This window comes from Malurus melanocephalus, unplaced genomic scaffold (assembly GCF_030028575.1).
Source record: "Malurus melanocephalus ecotype Western Australia unplaced genomic scaffold, MMel_1.1 scaffold_208, whole genome shotgun sequence".
Lineage (NCBI taxonomy): Eukaryota > Metazoa > Chordata > Aves > Passeriformes > Maluridae > Malurus > Malurus melanocephalus.
In genome coordinates this window covers 144,144-168,486 of record NW_026623440.1, presented here as the reverse complement: position 1 = coordinate 168,486, position 24,343 = coordinate 144,144, and the positions used below count along the sequence as shown (strand labels likewise).

At 47.1% G+C, this 24,343-nt stretch overlaps 3 protein-coding genes across 3 annotated transcripts; all 3 read right to left on the bottom strand.

Moving 5' to 3' along the window:
• Nucleotides 1-47: 47 nt before the first annotated feature.
• On the bottom strand, nt 48-2,613 carry LOC130578051 (D-dopachrome decarboxylase-like). The gene is made up of 3 exons (XM_057373860.1): nt 2,433-2,613; nt 2,157-2,332; nt 48-1,395 (listed from the first exon to the last, which is right to left on the bottom strand). Exons 1-3 carry the CDS (start codon nt 2,538-2,540, stop codon nt 1,323-1,325), a joined length of 357 nt encoding a protein of 118 aa, XP_057229843.1. The 5' UTR covers nt 2,541-2,613; the 3' UTR covers nt 48-1,322.
• A 1,297-nt stretch (nt 2,614-3,910) lies between these two features.
• On the bottom strand, nt 3,911-13,143 carry LOC130578041 (glutathione S-transferase theta-1). Its single transcript, XM_057373848.1, has 6 exons — nt 12,929-13,143; nt 12,799-12,855; nt 9,711-9,798; nt 8,463-8,613; nt 6,143-6,319; nt 3,911-5,144 (listed from the first exon to the last, which is right to left on the bottom strand). Exons 1-6 carry the CDS (start codon nt 13,038-13,040, stop codon nt 4,944-4,946), a joined length of 786 nt encoding a protein of 261 aa, XP_057229831.1. The 5' UTR covers nt 13,041-13,143; the 3' UTR covers nt 3,911-4,943.
• Nucleotides 13,144-18,010: 4,867 nt separating this feature from the next.
• On the bottom strand, nt 18,011-23,712 carry GSTT2B (glutathione S-transferase theta 2B). The gene is made up of 5 exons (XM_057373861.1): nt 23,038-23,712; nt 20,260-20,347; nt 19,464-19,614; nt 18,754-18,930; nt 18,011-18,241 (listed from the first exon to the last, which is right to left on the bottom strand). Exons 1-5 carry the CDS (start codon nt 23,147-23,149, stop codon nt 18,035-18,037), a joined length of 735 nt encoding a protein of 244 aa, XP_057229844.1. The 5' UTR covers nt 23,150-23,712; the 3' UTR covers nt 18,011-18,034.
• Between the last annotated feature and the right edge of the window lie 631 nt (nt 23,713-24,343).

Here is a 24,343-nt window from a genome sequence, read left to right as displayed (position 1 = left end):
CTACAACCCCCCAGTGCTGTGAGCCAATAAAGTGACACTTATCAAAAGAAGCTTTGCTACAGTTTATTAACCAGATAAGGTGTAGCCCCCCCCAGCCTGGTAACACAAATTGGTGTTTGGTATTACATTCCTGACAGATTTGGCAAACACATAAATTATTTCTGGTGTATAGGAAACAAACAACTAAATGGTAATTAGATGGAATATTTTCAATAATCCTGAGAACCTCAAGACAACAAACAAATAAAACATCAATCAGAATGATGAAGGAGCACAGAAGGCCCCTTCAGCCTTGTGTTTCCATGGACCCCCATATCCCAGGGGCGTGCTCTCAGCTCCACTGAGCTCCCTGACCTCGACCTGACCAAATCATAGAGTGAAAGAGAACTGTTAAATGTTTTCATTAGCAGCAGAAGGCAGAGAAAACATTCTACATAAAAAGTACCCTGCTTTTATTTTAATAAAATGCCATGTGTGTTCCAGTTACAAACTGAAGGAGTATATGGGTCCTAAAAACCAAAAACATTTCTCTGCAGAAACATTGAGCTGGAAACATCAGCCACATATCACAGTGAGATGCTGTATCATCCCAAAACATCCCATAACAGCAGGGTGAGGAAAAGGACGCTGAACAAACAGCGAACAACAAGAATTAATAATGGCAATAGCAGAAACTTCAAAATATTTTCTGGTAGCACAGTGCAGGTCTTCAGAAGYAGCTCTCTCCTCTAGACACTGCCATCAGCACACAGATATTCAGCCCTGAAAATCTTGTGGACAAATAACACTGTAGGAGCAGCCACAAAAGGGCAGAGCACACAGCACAAGATCTGACATGAGCCTTCAGTGCCTAAACTTCTCTCCCAAAAATCACCTCTTTCCAGAAAGGGCTTTCAGAGGAGCTTGAAAAAGAATTTGACTTCCAGGTAATCTTCGTTGGGACCCTTCTGCTACCACAGAGAAAGAGGGAAAAGGATTTTTTCTGCCTTGCAAACTATAAGAAAAAATKGATAAACCTCAGAACCTTTCTGATCCTCAGTAAAGCCAAATGTTCTGGAATTAAACTTTTTACTACTATAATCAGCTTTATCTAGGCCCAGGCTTGAGACAAAGACCTTGAACTCTTTCCATAAAATCAGTGCAATTGATTACGTCCCTCTTCAGCTTTGTGTGTACAGGATGCAAAGGCAAAAAGTGAATCATTCAGGTGAAAGTTTAGAGCTACACAGATTTGATCACAAGAGGAAACAAGTAGATAGACAGAGCTGGTCATCTCTGGGTTGCCTTCATCATTGCTTTGTTCCAACCAGCTGCTCAAGGGATCACAGGAATGTCATGACTGTCCTGTTCTTGCCGATCTGCCAGGGCTCCAGCGGGTAAAAGCGGATGACAATCCTTTTGGGTATAAAAGAGCAAAAATGTGGACAGGAAATGTTATTTTGCAATTAAATATTATTCCTGCCCAGAAAATCTGCACTAGGGTCTCACTGTTCTACACTTCAGGGAGTTAATTTAATAAAAGCAAATGTAAGTTGTGTATGGACATGGTACAAACAGGTGCCAGACTTCACCAACACAAACAGAAGCAGTCTGAATTTCAGCACTTTAAATGAGATACTTGTCCATTTTAGAAGGACTCATGTAGGCCATAATCTTGTCAGGAATTTATCCCAACAGCATCCGAGAGGCAGGGAAATGCTATTACCATTCTCCTTTGGGGAGCTGGATAAGAGGGGCAGAGAGGACCATGAATGACCTTCAGGAACAGCCTTGTTCCAGCATTTAGCAGGGTGACTCCCTGTGAAGCTCTACCTATTCCCGTAGGGTTTCGCACCAGTTTCACCATCTGGTATTACTGATCTTCAGTAATATCCAGACTGTTCAACAAGTGCACACCAGTCTATGGTTTTATTTGYCTCCAAACCACATGTCTGGGATTCAGAATCCAAGAGCACTTAGTGTTTGCAAGTCTTGGATGTACATTACAACTTAAACTCCTGGAGCACGTGAGAACTCCCTCTACCCTCAGTACTCTGAACATCCCCTTGTACTTGTTTCTCGTGTTCCATATCCATGGACCCCACAGACCTGTAGGACTGAGTGGAAAAACGCTCTCCCTGCCCTTGGAGGCCGAGCCCCCGCCGGGCCGCACTCACCGCTCTTGGCTGAGGCCCAGCTGCGCCRTCAGGACGTCGAAGAAGCGGGCGCTGTGCCGCTGGTTCTGCTCCGCCGTGCCCACCACGCCGATGGAGGAGACGACCAGCTGGGCGCAGGGCTCGGCCGAGCCCGAGAGGACCATGGACAGCCCGCTCCGCACCGTCACGTTCACCCGCTGCCGRGACAACCACCGTCAGTCCCCGCCGCTTCCAGCCACCCCGGCCCCGCGGCCTCCAGCCGCGCTGCTCTGGCCTTGCCGCCCCGGCCCCGCTCACCTCCGCCGGTTTGCCCAGGATGTCCGCGGCGGCGGCGCACAGGGTCTGGGCCAGTCCCGGCGGCAGCCGCTCGGCCGGCAGGCTGGTGTCCAACTCCACGAACGGCATSGCGCTGCTGCTCCGCTGCCCCGCACCGCCTCTGATCGGCCCCGCACGGCGCGACCCGACCCGGCTCGGCCCCTGCCCCGCCCCCGGAGCGCCCCAGGCAGCGGAGCCCCGGCGGGGCGGGCTCAGCCCCCGGCACCGCCCGCAGCAGCGCGGTGCGMGTCCTGCCCTGCCRGTGCCASTGCCCCGCGCCYCSTGCCAGCCCCARGMGSGGCTCCCGGGGTTCTCTGCTTCACCACAGCTCAACAGCTGGCTGCCGGGCCTAAGGGATTCACCATGGGTGTCGCTGGGACAGGCATTAAAGGCTGTGAGACCAAAACGGTCACATCTCGCTGACGGATGGGTAAAATGAGTTTTGTATGGCCCTTACTGCCAGTGGAAAAACATTTCAGGTCACTACAACAGACACCTCTGTACACGGAGGGTTGAGAATGGAAACCCAGTGCTTTCTTAGATCAACCACCGCTACAAGAAATTAAAAAGCAAGCAGAGAGGTTTACTGCTCTATCCAATGTGTATTAATTACAAGGACTTTAAGCAATCAGGACTTTGAACTCCCAAGTTGATAAAAGTAACCAGGGCATCTGGCTCACAGGGACAGTCAGCACAGGTGTCTAAACTAGAGATCAGAGGTTTCTCTGAAGCTGAGCTTCTGTCCAGTGAGGTTCCACGTGCTTATTTACAYTAAAGGGTTATTAGCCAGCTAGATTGAAAGGTCACCTTGTTTAAAGCACAAAACTGTTGGAAAAAATTGCCTTRTGTAATGTGACATCTTGGTTTTCTACAATTCTAGACAATGCTGATGAAAACTGATGAAATTGCCCATTTTTTTTTTTGCTTAGGGAATTGCTTGGCCTAYGCTGCTGTTAATGAAGACAATACTGGCACAAAGAGTCATGTGCAAAAACCAGCCAGGAATAAGGCTGTGAAAAGATTTCTAGGACAGAGTAGTATCTAAAACTAAAACCTTGGTGAAAAACACGACGAGAACACAACAGGTTTTATAGAACTTGCCAGCAAAAATGTCACAAGCCAAGACATGGCAGTACTGGGGGAAAAAAAACAACAAAACAGTTATTTGATTAATGAGAGAAGCAATTCCTGAATTCCATTACTCATTTTAGTCTTTCCAGGAAGAGTTTTTTGGCAAGAATTTCAGGGCAAGGTTCAAGGGCAACCACTAGTTATGAATGGAAATACACAGATATATATTACACCAGTTTTTTGCATCCTTTACAACTTTCAGCTGAAGAAATTAGAAATGRCTGGATTTGCTCAGTTTTACCTCATGAACTGTGGTGCAATACAAAAGGATTTTGTATTTGAGCTATAGCTAAGCARAAACAAACAGCCAAGACAAGGAGCCCAAAAGCTCCAAAACAACTCTTTGCCCTTTTATTGTGATGCATGTGTTGCTCAATGCCACAAGATCTCTCTTATTACTTCAGCTGCACAGCGACTTACTTGGTGAACTTCCACTCAAAACAGTCTCAGAAGAGCATGTCTGAGACAAGAGCATTTATTCCCCCTCTGCATTTTCTAGGAGAAATGTGGATTGCTGTTACAGAATAACCACAGGAAAAAAAAAAAAAAAACCAACCTAGTTTGTATGCTGTTATATCTTTTCAAGAAAACACTGTGAAAGCATTCTTTCAGGGTAYTCCCTGTATAATATCAAAATGGTATTTCAGGTAGGCAGTTACTCCAAGGCTGTGGCCACCAGCAGCACRAATCTCCAAGAACAGCCCCTGCCACACACTACTGGCAGACAGAGCACACACAGAACCCAGGCTTTGAGAAATCAAACACGGTGGCTAAACTGAAGAATTATGAAGATTCACAGTTGTAGATGAATAGAAAGAAATTTCTGAAAGGAACCTCAAGACAAATAGAATTGTGGAATGTACATAGACAGCCAAGCAAGATGCCTCAGCAATAAGAAACTTTAAAAATTTCATTTTTTCACTTTTGTGAAGTAGTTTTGTGCTCTACATGTCTTGCAGACATATGCCAGGAAGATGAGGATCAAGCACACTTTGTAGTACAAATGTTAAAATCTCATTAAAAAAATGATCCTCATCCTATTCAGTTCTCTAATGTCCCCAGTTTATAGACTGGCTCAAATTCTGTCAGGAAATACCATTCTTGTCTCTACCATATCTGAAAAAACTGACACAAATAAAATCCAGATGCATGTTAAGTGACCTGTAGGGCCTCAGYTTTTTATATAAATTTAATGTTTTMGGTCTTAAGCTTTCCTCAGCTTCCACCCCCAAAGACAGGGTAAAAACACTCTGCAGCTTCCRTTTTAGAATTACAGTGCTCTTTCCAGTTACATGTAGAACTGGATGTCAGAGAAGTTAAAAAGGGGGGAAAAAAGGCAGGAAAATGCTAAGATAGGTTACTTCATTTCAACATCTTCATCAACACAGGTGCCAGTTGCTCTTTCAGCTGTGGATCAATTTGAATATTGCTCAGTTCTTTGATATTGAGGATCATCTCATGGGCTTGGAAAAAAAGCTCTTTCCCCACAGCATCCTCCACCCGCCTGCGCCACTCCCTCAGCCTGGGTCTGTCTTCAAAGATGTCACAACCAACTCCAACAGGCTGCAGAAAGGGGAGAGAGCAACAGTGAGGCTTTGGGCAGTCACTTCTTAACCGAAAAAACAGGCACTAAAATGCACTTGCAGGTACAGCTAAWGGAAAAAAGATGAAGAGCTCATAGAGGAGCAGCAGGAAGGAGGTTGGGTGGACACAGAAATGAGCTTTTATTTTAAAGGTCATTTACAAGTCAATTCTTGGGTGCTGGAACAGCTGTTAAATACAGCATAGATGACCATGTTCTGTGAGTGATTTTCAGCCACAGCACTGCAGATGTGGTGGGCTGGCAGCTCCAGGGACAACTGTCCAGTTTGCAGTACTGAGTGCTGTATCATACAGCAACAAAAMATTAAATGTTTTAACTGTACCAGTGTCCTCACTGACATAATCTACCCCCCCTTCTACTTTCTGCCTGTGCCACTCTCTAGAACACAATGTAGAGAAGCAGAACTGCTGCTTTTCAGTCCCTTAGGACACTGAATTGGAAGAAAGAAATCCCTGCTGAGCTGTAGGATCCAGGCCCTGATGGTCTGGTAGAGAACAACCAGTTTGTAAGACTTAATTTGATTGCCTTTTTCTGAGATTAATTCTTTCATCTTCCAGACRTGGCATGGGCATGTACTGTATTCTTGAATGATAGAAATATTCCTGTATGGTTTTCTCATTTCATSAGACCTGTCTGCTATTGCTTCTCACTTACATATATTACTTCCTTCTCTAGAGATTAAAAATAAAGTCAAAAGTCATGATAAAAAATGAAGAAGAGATATTGCTAGAGAAGAGAAACAAAAGAGATCTGTTGCAGCCAGGTTTTTTGTTGTTGTTGTTTTTCACTGGTGTTTTGAACCCGCTTTCACATTCTCCCCATTGTCTTAGGCCCATTCTGCTGAGATATAGCCTCGATTTTCCTTCTAGTGAAGTGTTACCACATGCTGCACCCTCCCTGCCCAGCAGCATCTGTTTTCCCTTGTGCTGACACTTCCTTACCACACTCCAGCACTCACTTGCATCAGYTCCACAATGGCCACAAGATCTGCCAGGGAGATCTCACTCCCAATGATAAAAGCTTTGTCCTGCAGAAACCTCTCCTCAAATTGCTTCAGGGAAGYGGACAGCCCCTCCATAACCTCCTGGAGCTTCTCAGAGGGCAGTGGCTGCCCTGTGAAGAGGGGTATCAACACCTGAGGAGAAAAGGGACATAATAGAACAGATGACTATCTTCTCTAGTAGTAGCAATTTAAGTTACACCCCATGATCATCAGTGATCCTGCAATAAAGCCACAGAAGGGGATGGTAGAGCTTCATGGACTGCTGCAGGTCTGAGGAGCTCCTGGACAGAAAGCACACAAGCAGTCCTAAGCAGCTCATCTGCAATGACAGGGAACTCCAGCTAATCAGCAGCAATGTGCAGAATGAAATCAAGGATCCTCATCTCATTTTGTGCCTGGCAGCTGTGCCCTCCCAATCCACCCTGCTGGGTTACAAAAGAAAAATGGGCAACAGCTCCAGAGAAAATCAATCTCTGCCACAGTCACCACTGCTACATCCTCTGTTTCACCAGAAGCTGCTTATCAGCCACCCCTGCGAGCCACCCTGCTGTGGAACTGGGTGCTGGAGGCAGCTGCCTGTCCCTCAGGGTGATGGAGAGGAGGGAATGGTGGTGGCTGTGGTAGGAGTGTTGGAAGGACTAGAATGCATTAACRCTGGCTGGAGAGGCAGAAATGAGACAGTGCTGCCTCTGTGTGACAGCAGCCAGCAAGGCTGGAAGTGGTCAACACCATTTTTACACAAGCATTTCTGTGGCCTCTCAAGCACCATTCTTTAAACCACCAGAAATTTTTTCAGAGCAATCACATAACTGCAGTACTTGTGTCTCTACAGACTTGCTGGCACAGGGGGTAGTTGCTTTTCTGTGGTATTTTTCACCACTCAGAGGTGTGTACACCACTGAAGCCCACAGTGTTTCACAGCTRTGCTGCCTTCACCTTGCGCAGTTAGAGAAATATAGCTGGGAATCAAAATTAAAGATACAAATTTCAGTCAGTGTCAGTGGACTGAATTTCTACTTACTTCTAGTATATTCAACAATTCAAGTTGGGATTGCTTAATACAAGCCAGGATTTTGGCCAAATACATGTGGAATCTATTTCATCAGAAAATTCATGGCCAGTTCTCTTCCTAAGTGATTCCAATTAAGCATGATGGGATCTTTCTTTTCCTTATCTCAGGGCAGTCTATCTTCTCCCATTTCTAGCTARTATGCTTCTCTTATATGGTGGCTTTATATGTTTCTGTATTTATGGTKATTCTGAGTACCTTTTCTGCATCTGGGTTATCTAATCATCAGCAGCAATTAGTTGGATTTCTTTCCCTTGGAGCACTGCAGTTACAGCCTGCAGAGGCTGGAAGAAACCACTTCTTGTATGAATCTGACTCATATTTCATTTGCTTTTCTATATTCTATAGCCAAAAAATTAAATATCAATAAAGAAGATAAATGATTCCTGATATGCTTTGTTAGGCACAAACAAGGGCAAACTTTACAATGGAGGAGTGAAGTTCTTACCAGTTTACTAGCAATCCTGATTTCATCTGAAATTCCATACCACAGCTCTCCTTGCAGGGCTATATTTGTACCTGGGTCTCTCTAAAGACAGTTGCATTTAATGTCTGGTGAGTTGGCTGGAAATAGRTGTCCAGCAAAAATCATCTGCTACTAAATGATTTTCTGGCTCAGGGTGAATCAGTTAATTTTGCCTAAATGCAAACTGACCTGACTACACTGAGTAAAGAAGATCTGCCTCTCATTGTCTTGGCTCTCTTCTCTCTGTCCCTCAGCCTATTTCAGAGAAGAGTGCTGGAAGCAGAAGGTTCCTTCTGCATTTCCACCCTGATGAGGCTGCAGGGACTTGTATGAAGAATGTAAGTCTTTCTGCTTCCAGCAACAAAACACATGCTCACCAAMGCCAAACTGCCTATGTGCACACTCTGCACAGCTGTGCAGTGAGGGGGAGGCCCCTGGAAGCAATACTGTTACATATTTGCTTACAAATCCAGGCAATGGAAGTCGGTTGGGTTTGAGACCTTGTGTAACCCTTTGAGACCTTGTTGTACCCTTCTTTAAGGGAAAAACCAAAATGGCCAAAGCTGCTTTTGCCAAATCCTGATGATCAGTTTGAAACAGCCCCCTCTCTAACAGCTCTTTTCAGCTAGGAATGGCCCAGGTTTGTTGTTTCAGTGACAAACTGTCTCTGAATTTGGGCTGTTCAAATGYTCAGTAATCTCCCATCACTTTACTCACTTTTTTACATTCAGTCTCCTTACCTTGATCCACATGGTCTTAGGAGCATTAGCCCTGATGTTAGCRTGGTGCCAGGAGAGGTACTCATCTACCCGGGCCCGTTTTTGTATGTCTGAGGGGTACCAGTGGTCGGGAGTGTTGTACTTTCGACTCAGATACAGCAGAATGGCAGTGCTGCTCATGCATCAACAGGAGACAAGAAAGGGGTCAGGTATGATGATGCAAATGCCTAAGCTCCCTCTCCTGCTTCTTCTCAACTTGCTGCTTCCTCTAAAAAGCATTCAGATCAGGGATTCCAGTGGAGTCTAGGGGCCATACAAAGGCATCTAATTCAYGTTGACATCAGTGGCCCTTAATCACCTTAGCTTCCACGAAAACTTTAACCTGCTGCAAGATCACAGCACTGTTCTATGGTGCTGCTCAACAGTACTGGGGCAAACAAACAATAAATCTCCATGATCATCTATCAGTGATGGTAACTCCACCTGATCCTTGAGTGTTCTGACCCATCTCTGTGASACCTGCACTGTTTCTGTGCTTCTGTGCTGCATGAAACTCTGATGGGTTATAATGCCTTTTCATCAAGTCTGTCTCCAGCCTGCAGCTTCCTTGAAGTCAGTGGAAGTCTCAGCAAGGAAACCCTACAGAATCTTTTTGTGTTTGTCCAGATGTTTATATTTTCACTAACTGGCAGAAGTCGGATGGAAAAATATCTTAGTCATCTGCAACAATACTTAGGGTGTTAGTACAAAAAGAGATGCCACAGAAAATGTGCTGGCAAAATGGAAGAGAATTCAGACACCCCTACCATGCTGATACCACAATAGCTCAGTTGTTTCATTATTATGACACCATTAACCAGTCTCCCTATTAATCTTTTCATGTAAAGCCTAAATTTTATCTCTGTAGATGTCCACTCAGCCTTTATGACTAATTTAGATGAACAGAATTCTTTCCTAGAGTAAAAGGGATTTCTTTTCCTAGGGTGAAAGGGATTTTTATAAGCTTTAAACATTTCCCAGAAATGTTTATAATCCCATTTTGAGGTAAGTGCATTCAGGATGAGATCAAGAAGCTAAGTCAGCTGAGTTGTTTACATTCTGAAAGATAATTCAAACAGAAAATGGAAAGAGATCAGATGAGGTTATACTATTAAAAATAACCAGCATGTTCATATATTCTGTGATCCTTAATTATTCCATGGGAATGACATCTTCTGAATGCAGCACAGATTGCTGGTACCCAAAGAAGTCTAAGGACTGAGTTCTTACCATTCTGCAAGGGTGAAGTCGCCATCCTTCAGCGCTGGTACTTTCTTCAAGAGGCTGACTTTGCCAGCACCTTCAGTATTTGATGGCCCTAAGAACATGAAGAGACAAGTCTGAGGTCAGAAGTCTATCTGCCAGTGCATGATAAATTAAATACCTGCAGCCAGCTTGATGATCAGTGAACTGTGTAAGGTTTTCCCTGTATGGTCGTAGCTCACAACTGAAAGGTAATGAAATGGCAGAGTCAGYGTAAGAGCTGTCTGCAGAGGGCACTCGGCTCAGGCTGGGCACACAGTATGGAGCAGTTTATACTCCTGTAGAGGAGTTCTGTTGCTTCACTCAGGTTCCAGGGTGTTTGCAAAACTTATCGACAGAATGGACATTCGCTAGGAGCAGGAAAGCTCAGACACCTCGACCCTGCATCCTGACTCTGTGTTGCTCCTGGCTCCGCATGTCAGCCTACTTCTGACAGGAAAACGCAGGAGGAAGAYACCATCCTGTAAGAATTTAAACTCCACAGTTCTTTGGAGGCATCAACAGCTGACTATCTAATCAGGCTTTCAGTTTCCCACTGCTGGCACTGGACTTGCCAGTCAGCAGTTAAACGCCAGAGAATTGTACAACAATGCAGTAACACCCGAGTAAGAAAAGCTGTGAGGAATTTGTTTGCTTTGCCTGTTTTAAGTGCTCCTGAGAAAGAGACATGACACCTAGGGTGCAACTCGTGATAAAACCAGCCTGACCTGCAGGAGGTCTTGTACAAAAATCCCTTTGTTCAAAAAAACAAACACCAAAAAAGGATCATTAACTTACAGTGATCTCCAGTGTGTACATTACTGAACAAATAGGAAGCAGTAGGAAATAGTCTCCAGGATATAAAACCAGCCTCTGGACAAATGAATTTATTTGCAGCTGGTTTGGGAAGGGGTGAGAGAAGGCAGGTTGCTGCATTACAATTACAAACTGCTTTACTTTACCGCCTGTTCAACTTTCTAGCTAATTAGCCTCTACCTTGTTTCTTCTTTGAGAAGTGAATTTTTWWAAAAAAATCCAGTGTAAGTCGCTTCATCAGACACTAAGGTTTACATTGATCTGCTGTTTACAGGGATTCAAACCCATATCTTCCATCTCATTAGGAAAAGTCTCTGCCTACCTGCTGTGACGGTGGCCTCCAGCTTAGCTGGGTAAGAGATTCCACCTGCACAGCAGAACCAGGCAACATTGTCAGAAGAGGCAGGAAGACAGGGCTTCTTAAGAATAAAAGCCTGATATAAAGTACAAGTTAAGCCAAATAATTGAGAAAAATGAGTATAAAAATAAAAATGCCCAAAAATCAAGCCAGCCAGCAAAGTATGGTATGTCACACCCATGATTTGTATCACAGAAACAGCGAGGCAAATGTTTGTAAATCTACTATCATGGCATGGAGTTGCTCAGGGAAGGTGCTTGGTTCTCTGCTTTTAGCAGGGTTCCAAAGGCGGGTGGTCATCACATACCCAGCTCTGCTAAGACCTGTAGTGTTCAGGTGATCCTTGGAAAAATGCAGCAGAAAGTTGCCAGTCAGTAATAACTGACAGTCCCTTGTCAGACCCAGCTATTTGGTTGTCCTGCTGTCTGTGCTTATTATCCAGGGCAGCAGGAAACTAAGAAACAAGCATATAAGAAGTAAGCAGGGGTTGAGGACAGCCTGAATCAGATTTCAGATAGGTTTCATTATACAGCAATCCTAGCAGGAATACTCAGCRTATTTGTTCCCTGAGGGAACTAACATGCCATTACAGCAGGTTGGACAGTAGGTCAGTGTCTGTTACACAGCCTGCACCACAACCCAGGGATGGCATCATTTACTTTGCTTTGTACARGGTCTTTGCATGCAGACATAAAAAGATCTGTGCTGAGACTCTGCAATTCAGCTGTGAACTAGTAAATGCCTTGGTGTGAACACTAATTCCAGGCTGCTTCACTGGGACCCATTGCTTATTGTATGAAAATAGAGACCAATATTTGTATYTGCAGTTCAGCAGAGTTTAGGCTTGTTCCTCTCTTCCAGCCAGCAGAGCCAGCCTCTTTTTTTAGTGGCATTAGGTAGCCCATCTTTATAATTTCTGTGATGTTGGCTTGACTTATGGTTCAGTTTAACATCAGCTGTATCTGGTGTAGTTAGTTCTTGATGGACCCCCAAGGATGGAGATAGATAGATAGATAGATAGATAGATAGATAGATAGATAGATAGATAGATAGATAGATAGATAGATAGATCTATCCATATGCACACAGTGTTGTTGGGCTTTGAGGTGTAACTTCAACAAGCAGAGTATACACAGCAAAAAAGCAAGAAGACTGCAGACATGAGGAAATCTTAAGCATAAGTCACAGTGCAGGGAAGGAGGGTATTGGTGGGTGAAAAGAGCAGTGGAAAAGAAATTTTCTTTTTTTCTTTCCATAAAATCTATTTTATGGAAATAGAAGGGGAAAAATCCCAGTCTATTTGCTAATCACATACCTGCCTAATCACCGCCTGAGCCACGGGTTGCTAAGAAATACGCTTTGCCTTAGGCACAAAAGTAACRCTTTACTAGAACAGGGCAATAGTCATACAATGAGATGAGCCTGAACAGCTGAGTGTTTCTGCAAAGTACAGCATTTCCAGAGCACTTTTCGGCTGTCACTGTGACTAATTTGCTAGCAATGGCTAGAGGAACATTCCTTGCAGAGCCACAAAAATAGATGCAGCAGAGCTGCGAGACTGGTCTGGGAACAGGAGCCGCACGGTCAAACCACTGCGTTCAACGCCCCTGGGCAGCACAGGGATTCAGCATCACTCGGGTGACCCTGGCAGCTCGTCCTTCCCTCCCACCGGGCTCAAGGACGCGCTGCTGCTCCTGTGCCAGGAGGCGAAGGGGTTCCCACGGGGGCCGTGAGAGCAAACYCCCGCCGTGTCCAGAGCCGCAGCGGCGGGCTCAGCTCGCCCCCCGCCCGGGGATCGCGTTACAGGGCCCGCTCCGGTCCCTCCCCGCCGCCCGGGATCAGGCTCGGCCGGGCAGGGCCGGTGCCCACCACGGACCCTCCCGTCCCCCGCCCTGCCCTCACCTGCGCGGGGCTGCTCCGCGCCGCTCCCCGCCGCCGGCTTCTTCCCCAGCACCGAGTCTGCCAAGAGCCAAGAGAGGGGCTGAGCCCGCGCCCCGCCGGGCTGCGCCCACCCCGGCCCCGCCCGTCCCACCTTTGAACAGCTCCACGTGCTTGAACTCGAACGGGATGTTGTTGCTCCGGGCGAAGATGTAGATGGAGCGGCATGGCTGCGAGAGCAGGTCCAGGTACAGCTCCAGCCCCATCCCGACCCGGCCCGCCCTGAGGGGAACTGCCGCGGCTCTGCCGCCGAGCGCCCGGGGCCGCCCTGCATGGGCCGGCGGGGGCCGAGCCGCGCCGGGCGGGAGGTGCCCTCCGTCCCTCCCTTCTCCCCTCCGTCCCTCCCTTCTCCCCTCCGTCCCTCCCTTCTCCCCTCCTCCCCGGCCCGCGCCGGGCGGGGGGCGGCAGCGGCGGCTGTGCGGGCCGGGCAGCGGATCTGCGCCTGGGGGGACCGGGGGACGCCAATCTCCTGGACAGTGCCCAGCAGAGCCCCCCGGGCGGGGTAGAGGCGGGGAGGCAGGGTGGAATTGGGGCAGGGGTTACAGAATTCCCCTTCCCACAGCGTCAGGCGGCCCTGGCCCTCTGGGGCCGGCACTATGGCTATTCATTTTCCTTCAGGAAGGGAAGGTAACGTGAGTAGTGATAAACTGCGAGTAACTGGCTATTGCCAGCCTCCAAAGAGAAGACAGACTGTCCCTAAGCAGTCAGATAGAGGGGCTGTCACTCTCTTCCACAGCCTTGGCTGGCACTGAAGGTGCTTGGGAGCCACTCTCACCCACAGCATCCCACTGCGACTGTCACAAGGTAAATCTGAGTTTTGTAACACAGTTCTGTGGGGTTGTGCCATGCTGCAGACAGGGCCTTTGCATGATGTTCTCTAAGCCAATGTTAATCACAAACTGCCAGATCTCAGTATGGTTTTTCTATTCAGAATGTAATTCTTTGGTCACACAGTCTCTGCTGAGTGCTGCAGGGTGACATCTGAATGGCAGTGAAGTGTGGAGGACTTCTCTGTGGGCATTCTGTCTGCATACTCACTTGAAGTGACTTTCCTCTCTCTCTGCTATTTGTCACTTCAGGTTTTCATGCACGTGGAGGAGAACTAAAGAAGCTTAGATTCAATTCAAGCCCTCGCACTGAGCCCACAGCATTTCACACCTGTGTGATTCGGAAAGGTGACATTCTGGCTGAGTACAGGGACTTGTGGAACAGATAGAGCAGCTGAACCACTCGGGGCAAAGTCACCCCCAATCAAACCCACCTCAGCTGTGCTGACACCTTGCTATCAATGCTGTGCCAGAGAGCTTGTATGCCACACGTAGATCTTTGGAAAGAACCATGGGAATCTCAGGGAGAGGGAACTAGAGGATCAGTTGCTCTTTTTCTTGTGTGAAAAGGGTGGTGAAAGGCTTGGGTACTGAGCTGGGAGTTTGTGAACTAGGTAAATTGCAAACTGGAACACTTCCAGGGGTTTAGAACTTTCAGATTTAGAACAGCACTGTAAGAACTTTTCAGTTTCTCAGCAGAACAGGGAGAGGGGCAGTACACAGCGTTCACTTCCCCTGCAGCAGAGCTCACCCTCTAGAGCACCTGCACCCAGCAGCAATATGCTGGAGATCAAGGCTCATAGAGTATCGTGGCATGTGCTGGAATTCAAACTCCTTCAGTGCAAAGGAATCTTAAATGTTAAGGGAGGGGGAAAAGGAGCATTGAAGTGGTTCTGCAGGTCATAGTCAGAGAAGTCTTTGTGCTTCAAAGTGCTTCCATGTCCCTACTCTGAGATATTGTTGAGAAGAGTGTTGATCTCAGCAGTGTGCAGCAACGTTAGCAGTGTGGGTTCACTTTTCTCCTTTATTTATRGTTCAGTTGATCCACAAGTCCTATCTGAACTTCAAAGATCTTTTCATGTGCCTCCTGGTAATGTTCCTTCCTTCAGTTTTTCTCCAATTTGCTGACTGCACTGCTCAGCSCACATTACCACAGAGGTATTTTCATCTGGTTGTGTTATAGGCCATTTGATTTATTATTCCTGGCTCRTGTGCTAGTGCTTCTAGCATTGTATTTTCATTTGACTCCCTCAACTCAAAGACAATTTTTCCCATTTTTCTGCCTTTATTTTCTCTGTCAGCATTTTGGAAACAGGAACAAGACAGAAAAAATGTATTAAGTTTTGTCATCTATTTCTTAATCATTTAGAAAAWGTCTCAGGATGTTTTTCTGTTTTTAAAACATTCCTCCTATTTTGTGTGTTCCAGCTTCATTTCATTCCAGAAATCACAGTTTCTCACTTATTTCCCAATAGCCCTGGCAAGAATKGAGGAAATTGAATTGAACATGTTCGATTAAACTGACACATTAAGCTGACAGTGGAGGTGTAACCCCTCTCCCTTTCCAGGGTGAAAGGGGAGTGGAGACTCAACAGACCTTGTACCAAAGCAAGCAAAACTCTTGCACAACCTGTTGGGTTTTGGCAGACTGCTCCCAGGGCTTTCAGTCTAAGAACTGGAAACACACAAGATCCAGTAACACAAAGCAATGAAATGTGGAGGAGGAGGGATAGCAAAAGGCAAAGTACAAGGATGAGCAGCTTTATCTCCACAATCAAGAGGAAAAAAAACAAGGTAGATTTATCTGTTTTTTAACTCTGTGGCCATCCAAGGAGTTACTTTAGGGACATACTTTGTCCTGTGAGCATAGAAAATCCCAAAATGMCACTGGTCATTGAATACACACCAGGTAGAGATTATGAGAAAAACAATTTAAAATCTCTTTGTCTCAGCATAATCCAAGTGAAGTGAGGCCAGTGTGTTTATCCTTTATGAAGCAGAGGTGGAGGAGCACCAGACAGCCAGCTCTGAACACAGCTGCAGCTTGGTTTTGAAGGCAGCTGTCCTCACAGGAGTGCACAATGGGTRACATTTAAGGAACTTGTGCCTTATTCCAACAAGCAGAAAATTGGCTCAAGACTCTTTTGTGGAACTCTTGAGGTACAAATATCATAAATAAAAAAGTTTTTAAAAAGACACTTTATTTTGCCTTGGCTTGTGCAATAGTTTGCATGCAGAGCAGACCTATCTGGAGATTCTGCAGGGAGATGTGTGTCACAAAAGGCTCTGCTCCCAAGYCYGTTTTGAGGTCTATCAAGATTAGCACCCTGCAAAATAGGCTTTTGGTTTTGATTATTYCTCTGCTTTGTGTATACTTCAACAGAATGTGTRGAAAACATTTATGGWGCTGGTAGAAATYTKCTCTCTACAAGAAAGGGAAAAGTCRAAAGCCAAGGGAAAGTACAAAAGGTGCCAACAGCAGAGTGCGTGAGGCTGGGCAGCCATGGTACGGCAGCAAAGGCACCTCTTTAACTGCAGGGGTGCAGAGCAGCCCAGCTGGTGGCTGTGGTAAAGGAAGTGGTTATGGTACAACATAAACAGCTCTTGAGGCTCAGCACTGCTGGCAACTGCAGCAGGGCAGCATCATCAGGGATTGCTGCTCAGGCASCAGCCATGCAAGCACTCTTAGGGACGGAAGAGAGCTGCTGTCGTTGACTTTACTCACTGGCCCTTCTCAACAAATTTACCAATAAAACAATCAGGGAAGAAGACAAATATCCCTGCATGCGTCAGCACTGAAGTTGAGAGAGTTTGAGCRCAAATGTCCCTCTTCACCACTGACACTTAGGATTTCCTGTAGGTTGGAAGGATGGAAAGTAAAGGGACCAGCCTGCTTGGYTCAGCCCACAGGCATGTGCATTGCAAACTGTGGTTCATGAGGCCTTTTGAACTAAAGGGCAGGTTTACACAGAAAACAAACAGAAAAGCCAGCTGGCTCGTTCCCCAAAAACAGTAGATCCAACTGAAAGAATGTGTGAGACTTTGAGCAGCTACATTCACCCTTTCTGGGCACTGTAATAACTTGACTTGCATTCAGATGACTGACATCTCACAGCCAGCATACTGTGCAGCCTTCCCTGTGGATGGGGTAATCAGAAGCAGAGACAGATTTCCAGGTACAGCTTAACTAGGAGGGGAGAAAAACAATTCTGCAAACTGGAACCCTCCTCATGGAGGCCTGGAAATAGGGGCCACAGGGACAGGAGAACAGGAAGGCACAAGTGGCACAAAAGGACACGGGCAAGAAGTTGTGAAGGGTGCTGCCCAGGTGTGGAGGATGACTCCATGTCCATTTCCTTCCAAATCCTGATTACAAATCCAAACAGAGCTACACACCTGGCACACGTAACCATTAGCGTTACTGGAGGATCTGCTGGGACTGAAGAGCACTGGAGCATTAACCATGTTTGGGACATTCCTCAGCTCATGTGCTCACCTGGGGCTGGCCAGCACAGCTCCCTCTGCTACCAGTGCTGGCCCAGCCACTGCAGCACTCATTCCTGACAGCCTGGCTGAAATGGTTTCTGTTCAGCTGACAAACCACTGGGGGAAAGGGACAGAGCACTGATGTGGTTTGCAGAGGGGACCGTGTGGTTGGCAGCTGCTTGACCAAGAAAAGCRGCTTTTTTCCACTGCGCAGGGTGTTCTTTGTAGAGTGTAGCATGARTCTCTGATTAAAGAGCTTTATGGACCCTGTCCTTCCCAGAAGCTGGAGGTGTCCCTTGGGTGCCAGCACCGCTCCTTGCTCCTGGGCACTGTGTTTTGCTCTCACAGGTGATGCAGCAGCATCTAGTGGCCAGGAGTCCCAAGAACCCTGGCAGAGTTCCCACCGGGGGTTGGGTCCTGACATGTCTCTTTCCCAAGGAACAAAAATCTTCCAGCAGACTGTTTTCACTTTGCAAAGTGCAAACCATCTGCTACAATGATTTTTCCTTGTTTCAGACACACCTGTTCTGCCATACCCTCAGGAAACCTCTGCTCTGGCCTGGAAAACTCAGAACAGAGATGGAGAGGGCAGTTCTTACTGGCCCCCATTCCCACACAGACTGAATCACCTCCACCCTGAAACGGATCCAGTGGAGCGTGAAAGAAAAGCCTACCAGGCTGCAGCTCCCATGCTGCAGTGGACAAGAGGGAAAAGCAACTCAAGGCAGTTTAAGATGTATTTTTCTTCCCTTCTAGGTAGCAGAAGGGCTGTGAGTTAAGGGAAATGCATTTTTTGGAATGGTGTTTCTGTTGATTTTTAGAGGAGATACTGAAACACTACAATAAGCCTTCAGAAAAAAAAATCCATTTTATTAGAGCATAATCCTCTAATTCTGGCTGACCTGCTTTAGGAGCTGCTGCTTGAAATTCTCCATCAGCTCAGGTGCAAACTGATCAGCAGTCAAGTTCTTAATGTTCATGATCTCTTCGTGGGCTTCCTGGAAGATCTGCTTCCCCACAGCTTCTTCCACCCGCCTGCGCCACTCCGTTAACTTTGGCCTCTCCTCAAACAGGTCGTAGCCAGCACACACAGGCTGCAGAGACAGAGAGAGCACTGGGACTGAGGCAAACAAGGCATTTAGCAGGGATGGAACCAAATGAAAGATGGGAGTGCTCCTGGCTCAAGGCAGCAGTCAGTCATCACTTTGGGTGGAGCTCATCTCTGGCCCTTAGGTCATAGGAAGCAAGTGGTGACACCCTCAGCAGCTGCTGTCCCTTGGGACATGCAGCAAAGAGCTCTGCCTTGGCCAACCCAAGAACGGTCTAACACGGAACATGGGAGTCCATGCACACCAAAACAGCTCTTCTAAATATCTACTGTCCTGCCCAGTCTGCAATTTATCTTTCTTTCCTGATAAATTCTGCCTATATTTCTATAGAAAGAACTGATTCATCAGTGTTCCCCAGCAAAYTTAATTGTGGTCAAAGTCAAAAAGGAACAGACTTAACCCCAAAGAAGATCTGCCATTACAGGGCTGGGGGTGCAGCAGCCACAGCCCAACTCACACTTAGGATTTCCTGTAGCAGTGCTGGGGTGGATACTCACCTGCATGAGCTCCACCACTGCTACAATGTCTGCCAGGGAGATCTCGCTGCCTGCGATGAAGGGCTTGTCCTGCAAGAACTTTTCCTCAAATTGCTTCAGGGCAACATTCAGCTCCTCAGTAGCAAACTCCAGTTTCTCTGGAGGAAGTGGCTGGCCTGTGAGGAGAGGCAGCAGCACCTGGCAGGGAGAAGAAACAAGTTGCTTTTTATGTGTTTCCTTCCAAATCTAATCATCACCCTCTCACTATCCTCACTTCTGAGGATCCCTCACCAGCCATACACGAGAACAATTAGAACTGCTCATCAGCCTTGCCAGGTTAAGATTAATGTCAGTCATTGCTTCCTGCCTCTCCTTGTCTCCTGCCTAGAAATCTGAAAATTCAACCACAAGAGTCTCCTCTCAAGGGAAGACTGTATCATCTGCCACAGCTATGTTTTGTTTTCCAGAGGGAGGTTGTTTATTTCCATGAAGCCAGGCAGGCAGCAATGAGCTGTGTCTGGTGAGAGCTGTTCACCCAAGATGTATTTCCTCTGGACCATTGGCTGCAGCATGAAGGATCCAGGCCACTTCAGTTAGGCTCAGTTCAGCAATCAAGTCAGTTTTGTTTCTGTCACCTGGCTTGTACATTTGCTTAGAAAAGCCCTGCACATGGGCAGGCCATTTTCACTCMGTTTTTAGCACTTTATTTTTGATGTATATAATGGTTTTACCTTGCTTAGGAACARCTTGCTCCCCTTTGCACGGATGTTGGCATGCTGCCAGGACAGGTACTCATCAACCCTAGCCCTTTTTTGCAGGTCAGATGGATACCAGTGATCAGGAGTCTTGAATTTGTTGACCATGTACAGGAGGATTGCAATGCTGCCCAGAGAACAAGACAGTGAGCCGATCATCCGAGATTAAAGCACCTCATCCTTTCTTTTCCCCCCAAATTTTGCACTGCTGTACAAGCAGCAACTCAAACCTGATCCAAGTCAGGTAGAAGTGCAGCAAGGCACAGCACAGGAGAGAGTTTGTGCTGGCTCAGCCGGCTGCTTGTGGACAGCAATTAYCTGACATTAGATAATTGCCCAGTGAGACAGGCGTGGTCTGCTGGTACAGTTATCCCATCARTATTTTTGAGCAAAGAGAAGCTGCRGAATGAGTTCATTCCAAATCTGAGCTTCACGTTGCCTGGCCATCCAGCAGCAGGTACTTTAGGTCAGATTTCCTGCACTGACCTACAGCCTCCAGCAGCAGGCAGAGCAGGAGGACACATGGACWGGGATTTAAGCTCAGAAACACTGTTTATAGGCAAAGTAGCTCCAAGCAGCAGCTTTATTTACTATTAATGCTGTTCAAGTTGCTTACATAAGACAGCTTCTCTTGAAACACAAGTTTGTTATGTACAAGTGGAACACAGGATACGAAGGAGTCAGAAAACTGCCTGGGATGGAGTCCCCTGGCAGAATCCAAGCACTGGAAWAAACAATACTGAAGTAGGGGATTGAGTTATTAGAGCCTCACCTCTCTGCTAAGGTRAAAGAACCATCCTTTAGTGCAGGCACTTTCATCAGGACATTCACCTTCCGGAACTCCTCTGTCTTGTGCTGCCCTGAGGAGGGAAATGAGAAATTTAACTTGGCAGGGATCCTCAGGACCTGTCTATAAACACCCAAGGATTTGTGGGGACCATCTACCCTCAAGTTCTTGGTTTTAATTGTACAAATACAGACTTGGATCAAATTTATAAGCAAAGARTAAGTGCTGCAGGGTGAGTAGGGGGTTGCCCTGTGGTATCAGTTTGCTTGCTTATTGCCTGCATACCAGACCCACCTCTGGACCAAGGGCAGGATGTTTAGGAGTCCTTTCATACCTCAGCGCTTGTTAACTTGGGGCTCTATCCACTCCAAATTTGTGCCTGGAGATACCTGTCCTGCACAAACCCAGAGGTGAGCACAGAGCATCTTAGAGGAAAGGGATCTCACTATCAGAAACATGAATGACAAGGACAGTGAGAAAGCAGATAATTTCTTTTCCTGGAAGATAACATAATTTATATCCAACTCTCTTTTTAAAGTCCACAGATGGAAATAATTTTCTGTAATTCCATGTAAAGCCATGAGTACTTCATTATAGATCTTTCAATTAGCTCCTGTGCATTCTGCATATCCTTTGTCCRAGCAAGTATGGATTTGAGGTTGCTTTTAAGCTATCTTGTAGGTCCTCCCTGAAAGGCAGGCAGAGTGAACCTGACAGGAGAAGGTTCTTTGTTCATCTGGGGTCTCAATGTACTCCACCATGTCTGAAGCCAGTCCCAGAAGCCTTGCTTTATGTGATTTATTTGTGACAGCCTTTTCCAGCCATTCACTTCAGTCACATGTGGCTGCCTGTTTATTCAAACCTCTCTAATGTGTAACTAACCTTGTGCCACGTCCTGCTACGTTAGTCATCTGAGAATCTGTGTGCCAGAGGAGATGCTCTGGAAGCAAATTTAGCTTTTCTGGTACTTGGCAAATGTGATTTGTGACTACTCCCCTGTCACTTGGCTCACAGCCCATCTACCCTACCCCTTTCAAAAAGATGAAGTGTGCACATTCCAGCTCCTCAGATGTCCTTTGGATGTCATGTGATTCCTGTCCATTCTCAATCTTTCTACCCYTTTCATTGACACCTCCCCTAGTGGGAGCCCAAGAGCTTTTCTGGGGCATCATATTTAACTCACCAGCTCAATTCTGAGTATCAGCTTCCTCACCTTGTCCTTCTAAGCTGTGCAGGGACAGGCACCAGTGCCATGAGGCCTGCACTGTGGTACCCAGAGCAGGTACCTGGAGCACTTCCCCATGGCATGGGAGCTGAACACGCTGCAGGAATGGGATGGATACACCCAAATCACCMACCTTAAATTCCCTGGCCAAAAGCAGGCACTGTTGCCAAGGGGCACAGAGAAGTAGGAAGCTGTGATGTAATTAACTTTCCTTCCTCTCACTTCCCCTATACCTGTATTTCAGTTGTTCTCYTCTCCTTTGTTCCAGTGTCTAACCACAACACTTATATGATTGGGAAAGAAGGGGAAGGACACAAGATGAGCCAACTCCCACCTACAGAAATTGCAAAAASTTTTGCTATGAGAGTGGAGGAAAGSCWCAGTAAGATACAACCAACACACAGCTAAGGTGTGCTGGGGAACACCCAGAGACTCAACCACAACACATCTGATGTTTGTCACAAGTTGGAGCCCCTTTTGTTCCTTTATCAATTTTAGCCCCAGGAGCGTTCTCATCTTTCATTGTTTTTAAGCATWACTTACTGAGGCCTTTTTATGCCCAATACATTATCTTAATTTCAAATCCAGCAGATCTCTGGAAAAATTGAAGGATAGCTTTTACCAGYTTCAGTTACAAAGAAAGAAGATACAGATCTTTGGGCATCCTTTGGTGAAAGTACACAATACCCCTTGGATAGGCTCCTATCAGATATCAGTTGGTTTTTACTCAACTAAACCACCTCCGTTCATTTCTGTGTTCAGATCGCTGGCAGCTGCACTGTCTCGCTCCACAGCCTCCACAAGACTGGTCCTCAACCCTCAAAATAACCTGACCACAAACCGCTCTACCCAATGGAGGGGCAGAGGGGCAGCCCTACCCTGCCCTGCCCTACCTGCACACGGGGACAGCTCAGCAAGCTCATGCATGAGGAGCTTCCCAAGGGGTGTTAACCCCTGCCAAGAGAAGGAGAGCTGCTCTGCAGCAACCGCTGCTGCTTACCAGAGCACAAAGTTGAATGAGCAAACAAGAACCGCACATCTCAGCTGTCCTTGCCCATACCTGAACATCCCATCTATGCAGCTTTTTGTTTCCCATCTAAATGGGGAATGGCCTCAGACCTGGCACATCCTGAGCRCTTCTTAGAAAAGCCTCTCTTTTTTCAGAGACCCATTTTCTGCTGGGGTGGGGCTGATTTCAAAGATATCACATGCCTTTGCAGAGTCCTGTTTGCTGCAGGGCAGCACAAACACTCAAATCAGTACTTTAAAAACGATTGTATTAGAGAATTGTTTTTGTGCAGGCACAAAAACATCTTGGATTCCTCTGCAGCGGGAGGAGAACCGCACCCTCTCACAGCATCTCGCACTGCTGGGGACGGTGAGTAACCCACTTACTTCCACCCGACGGCTGGAATGGAGCATCTCCCACGGGAGAGGCGAAGGGCCCCGGGGTGCCGGCGTGGTGAGCACCCGCTAAGGCAGGGGCTGGGGCCGCCCGGGGCACAGGGATCCCCCCGCCGCCCTCCGGCCCCGCTCACCCTTGCGCAGCTCCACCCGCTTGAACTCGAACGGGATGTTGTTGCTCCGGGCGAAGATGTAGAGCGCCCGGCAGGGYTGCGAGAGCAGGTCCAGGTACAGCTCCAGCCCCATCGTGTCGCTGCCGCTGCTGCTGGCTCCTGGTGCCGTCCTGTCCCCTCTTGTCCCGCCAATAGCGGTCCCGCCCGGCCGGGGCGGAGCGRCAGCTCCGAGCCCTCCCCTCGCCCGGGGAGCGGGGCCGCGCCTCCAGACTCGCAGGACTAGGGTGATGGCACTTTTCGGGACAAAGTTTCAGCTGGGCTCTGCCACCTCACATCTGATCTCTGGCTTGTCCCAATAACTGCCCTTAATCCTTGATGATAAAGAAGCCCCAGCCCGGCTGAGCAGACGTGCGTGCAAAACAGGCAGATCCTGGTTTTGCCCGTGGGAGCTCACAGCTCTTGCACAAGAGGACTTTCCATTCCTGTGACTCCAGCCCAGACACCCCTGCTATGGAAAAACAACTGGAAGGCAAGTTGTCACAGTAGGAAAACACTGCTTCACTACTATGAAACAACCGTGCTCCTATCTTCACAAGATTCAACCACCTTTCCCAAAAACCATGTCTTGAAGATTCCCAGCTTTCAATAGTGCATTGGTAATGCTTTGTAAAACAATAAACCAGAGCTGGAGCCATTCCTGCTGAAGGAAAAGCAACCTTGGAGAGTAGCTGCAGGCTGCAGCTCCGTGGCAGCTCTGAGCCCTCTGCCAGGGCAGCTAAAAATACCATGGYGTGTGTGACTTGAAGTGACACTAGCTGGCTCCAGGACATTCATATTTGACATCAGCCATTTCAGTCTGCATTAACACCAACCTAACACTTAATAATGCCTGCTGTTACCTCTGGTACAGAACACTGGAGGGAAACAACAYAGGCAAGAGAAGGACAAGGCATAACACTGTACCACTGAAAAATCCCTTTAACAGTATCTCCATCCCTAATCATAAAATAGCCCACGTTGGAAGGAACCCACAAGGATCATCAAGTCCAATTCCTGAGCCCAGGAATCTTTATTAGACAGTTTAAAATATATATATAATATTTATTTAAAAGYTGGAGTCACTGCAGCCTAGGGCAGCTCTTCAATCTCACTTCTGCTGCAGGCACTGCACAGGTGTTGATGCATYTGCAGACAGAACCATTGTCCCAGTGCAGAAGTGAGGGCCCAGCCCTCACCGTTGGAGGACAGCAGTTCCATCAGGCCATGCTCAAAGTGCCAGTTCTACATATGCCAGCAGCACATGATGCAAAGTCCTCTTCAAGACAAC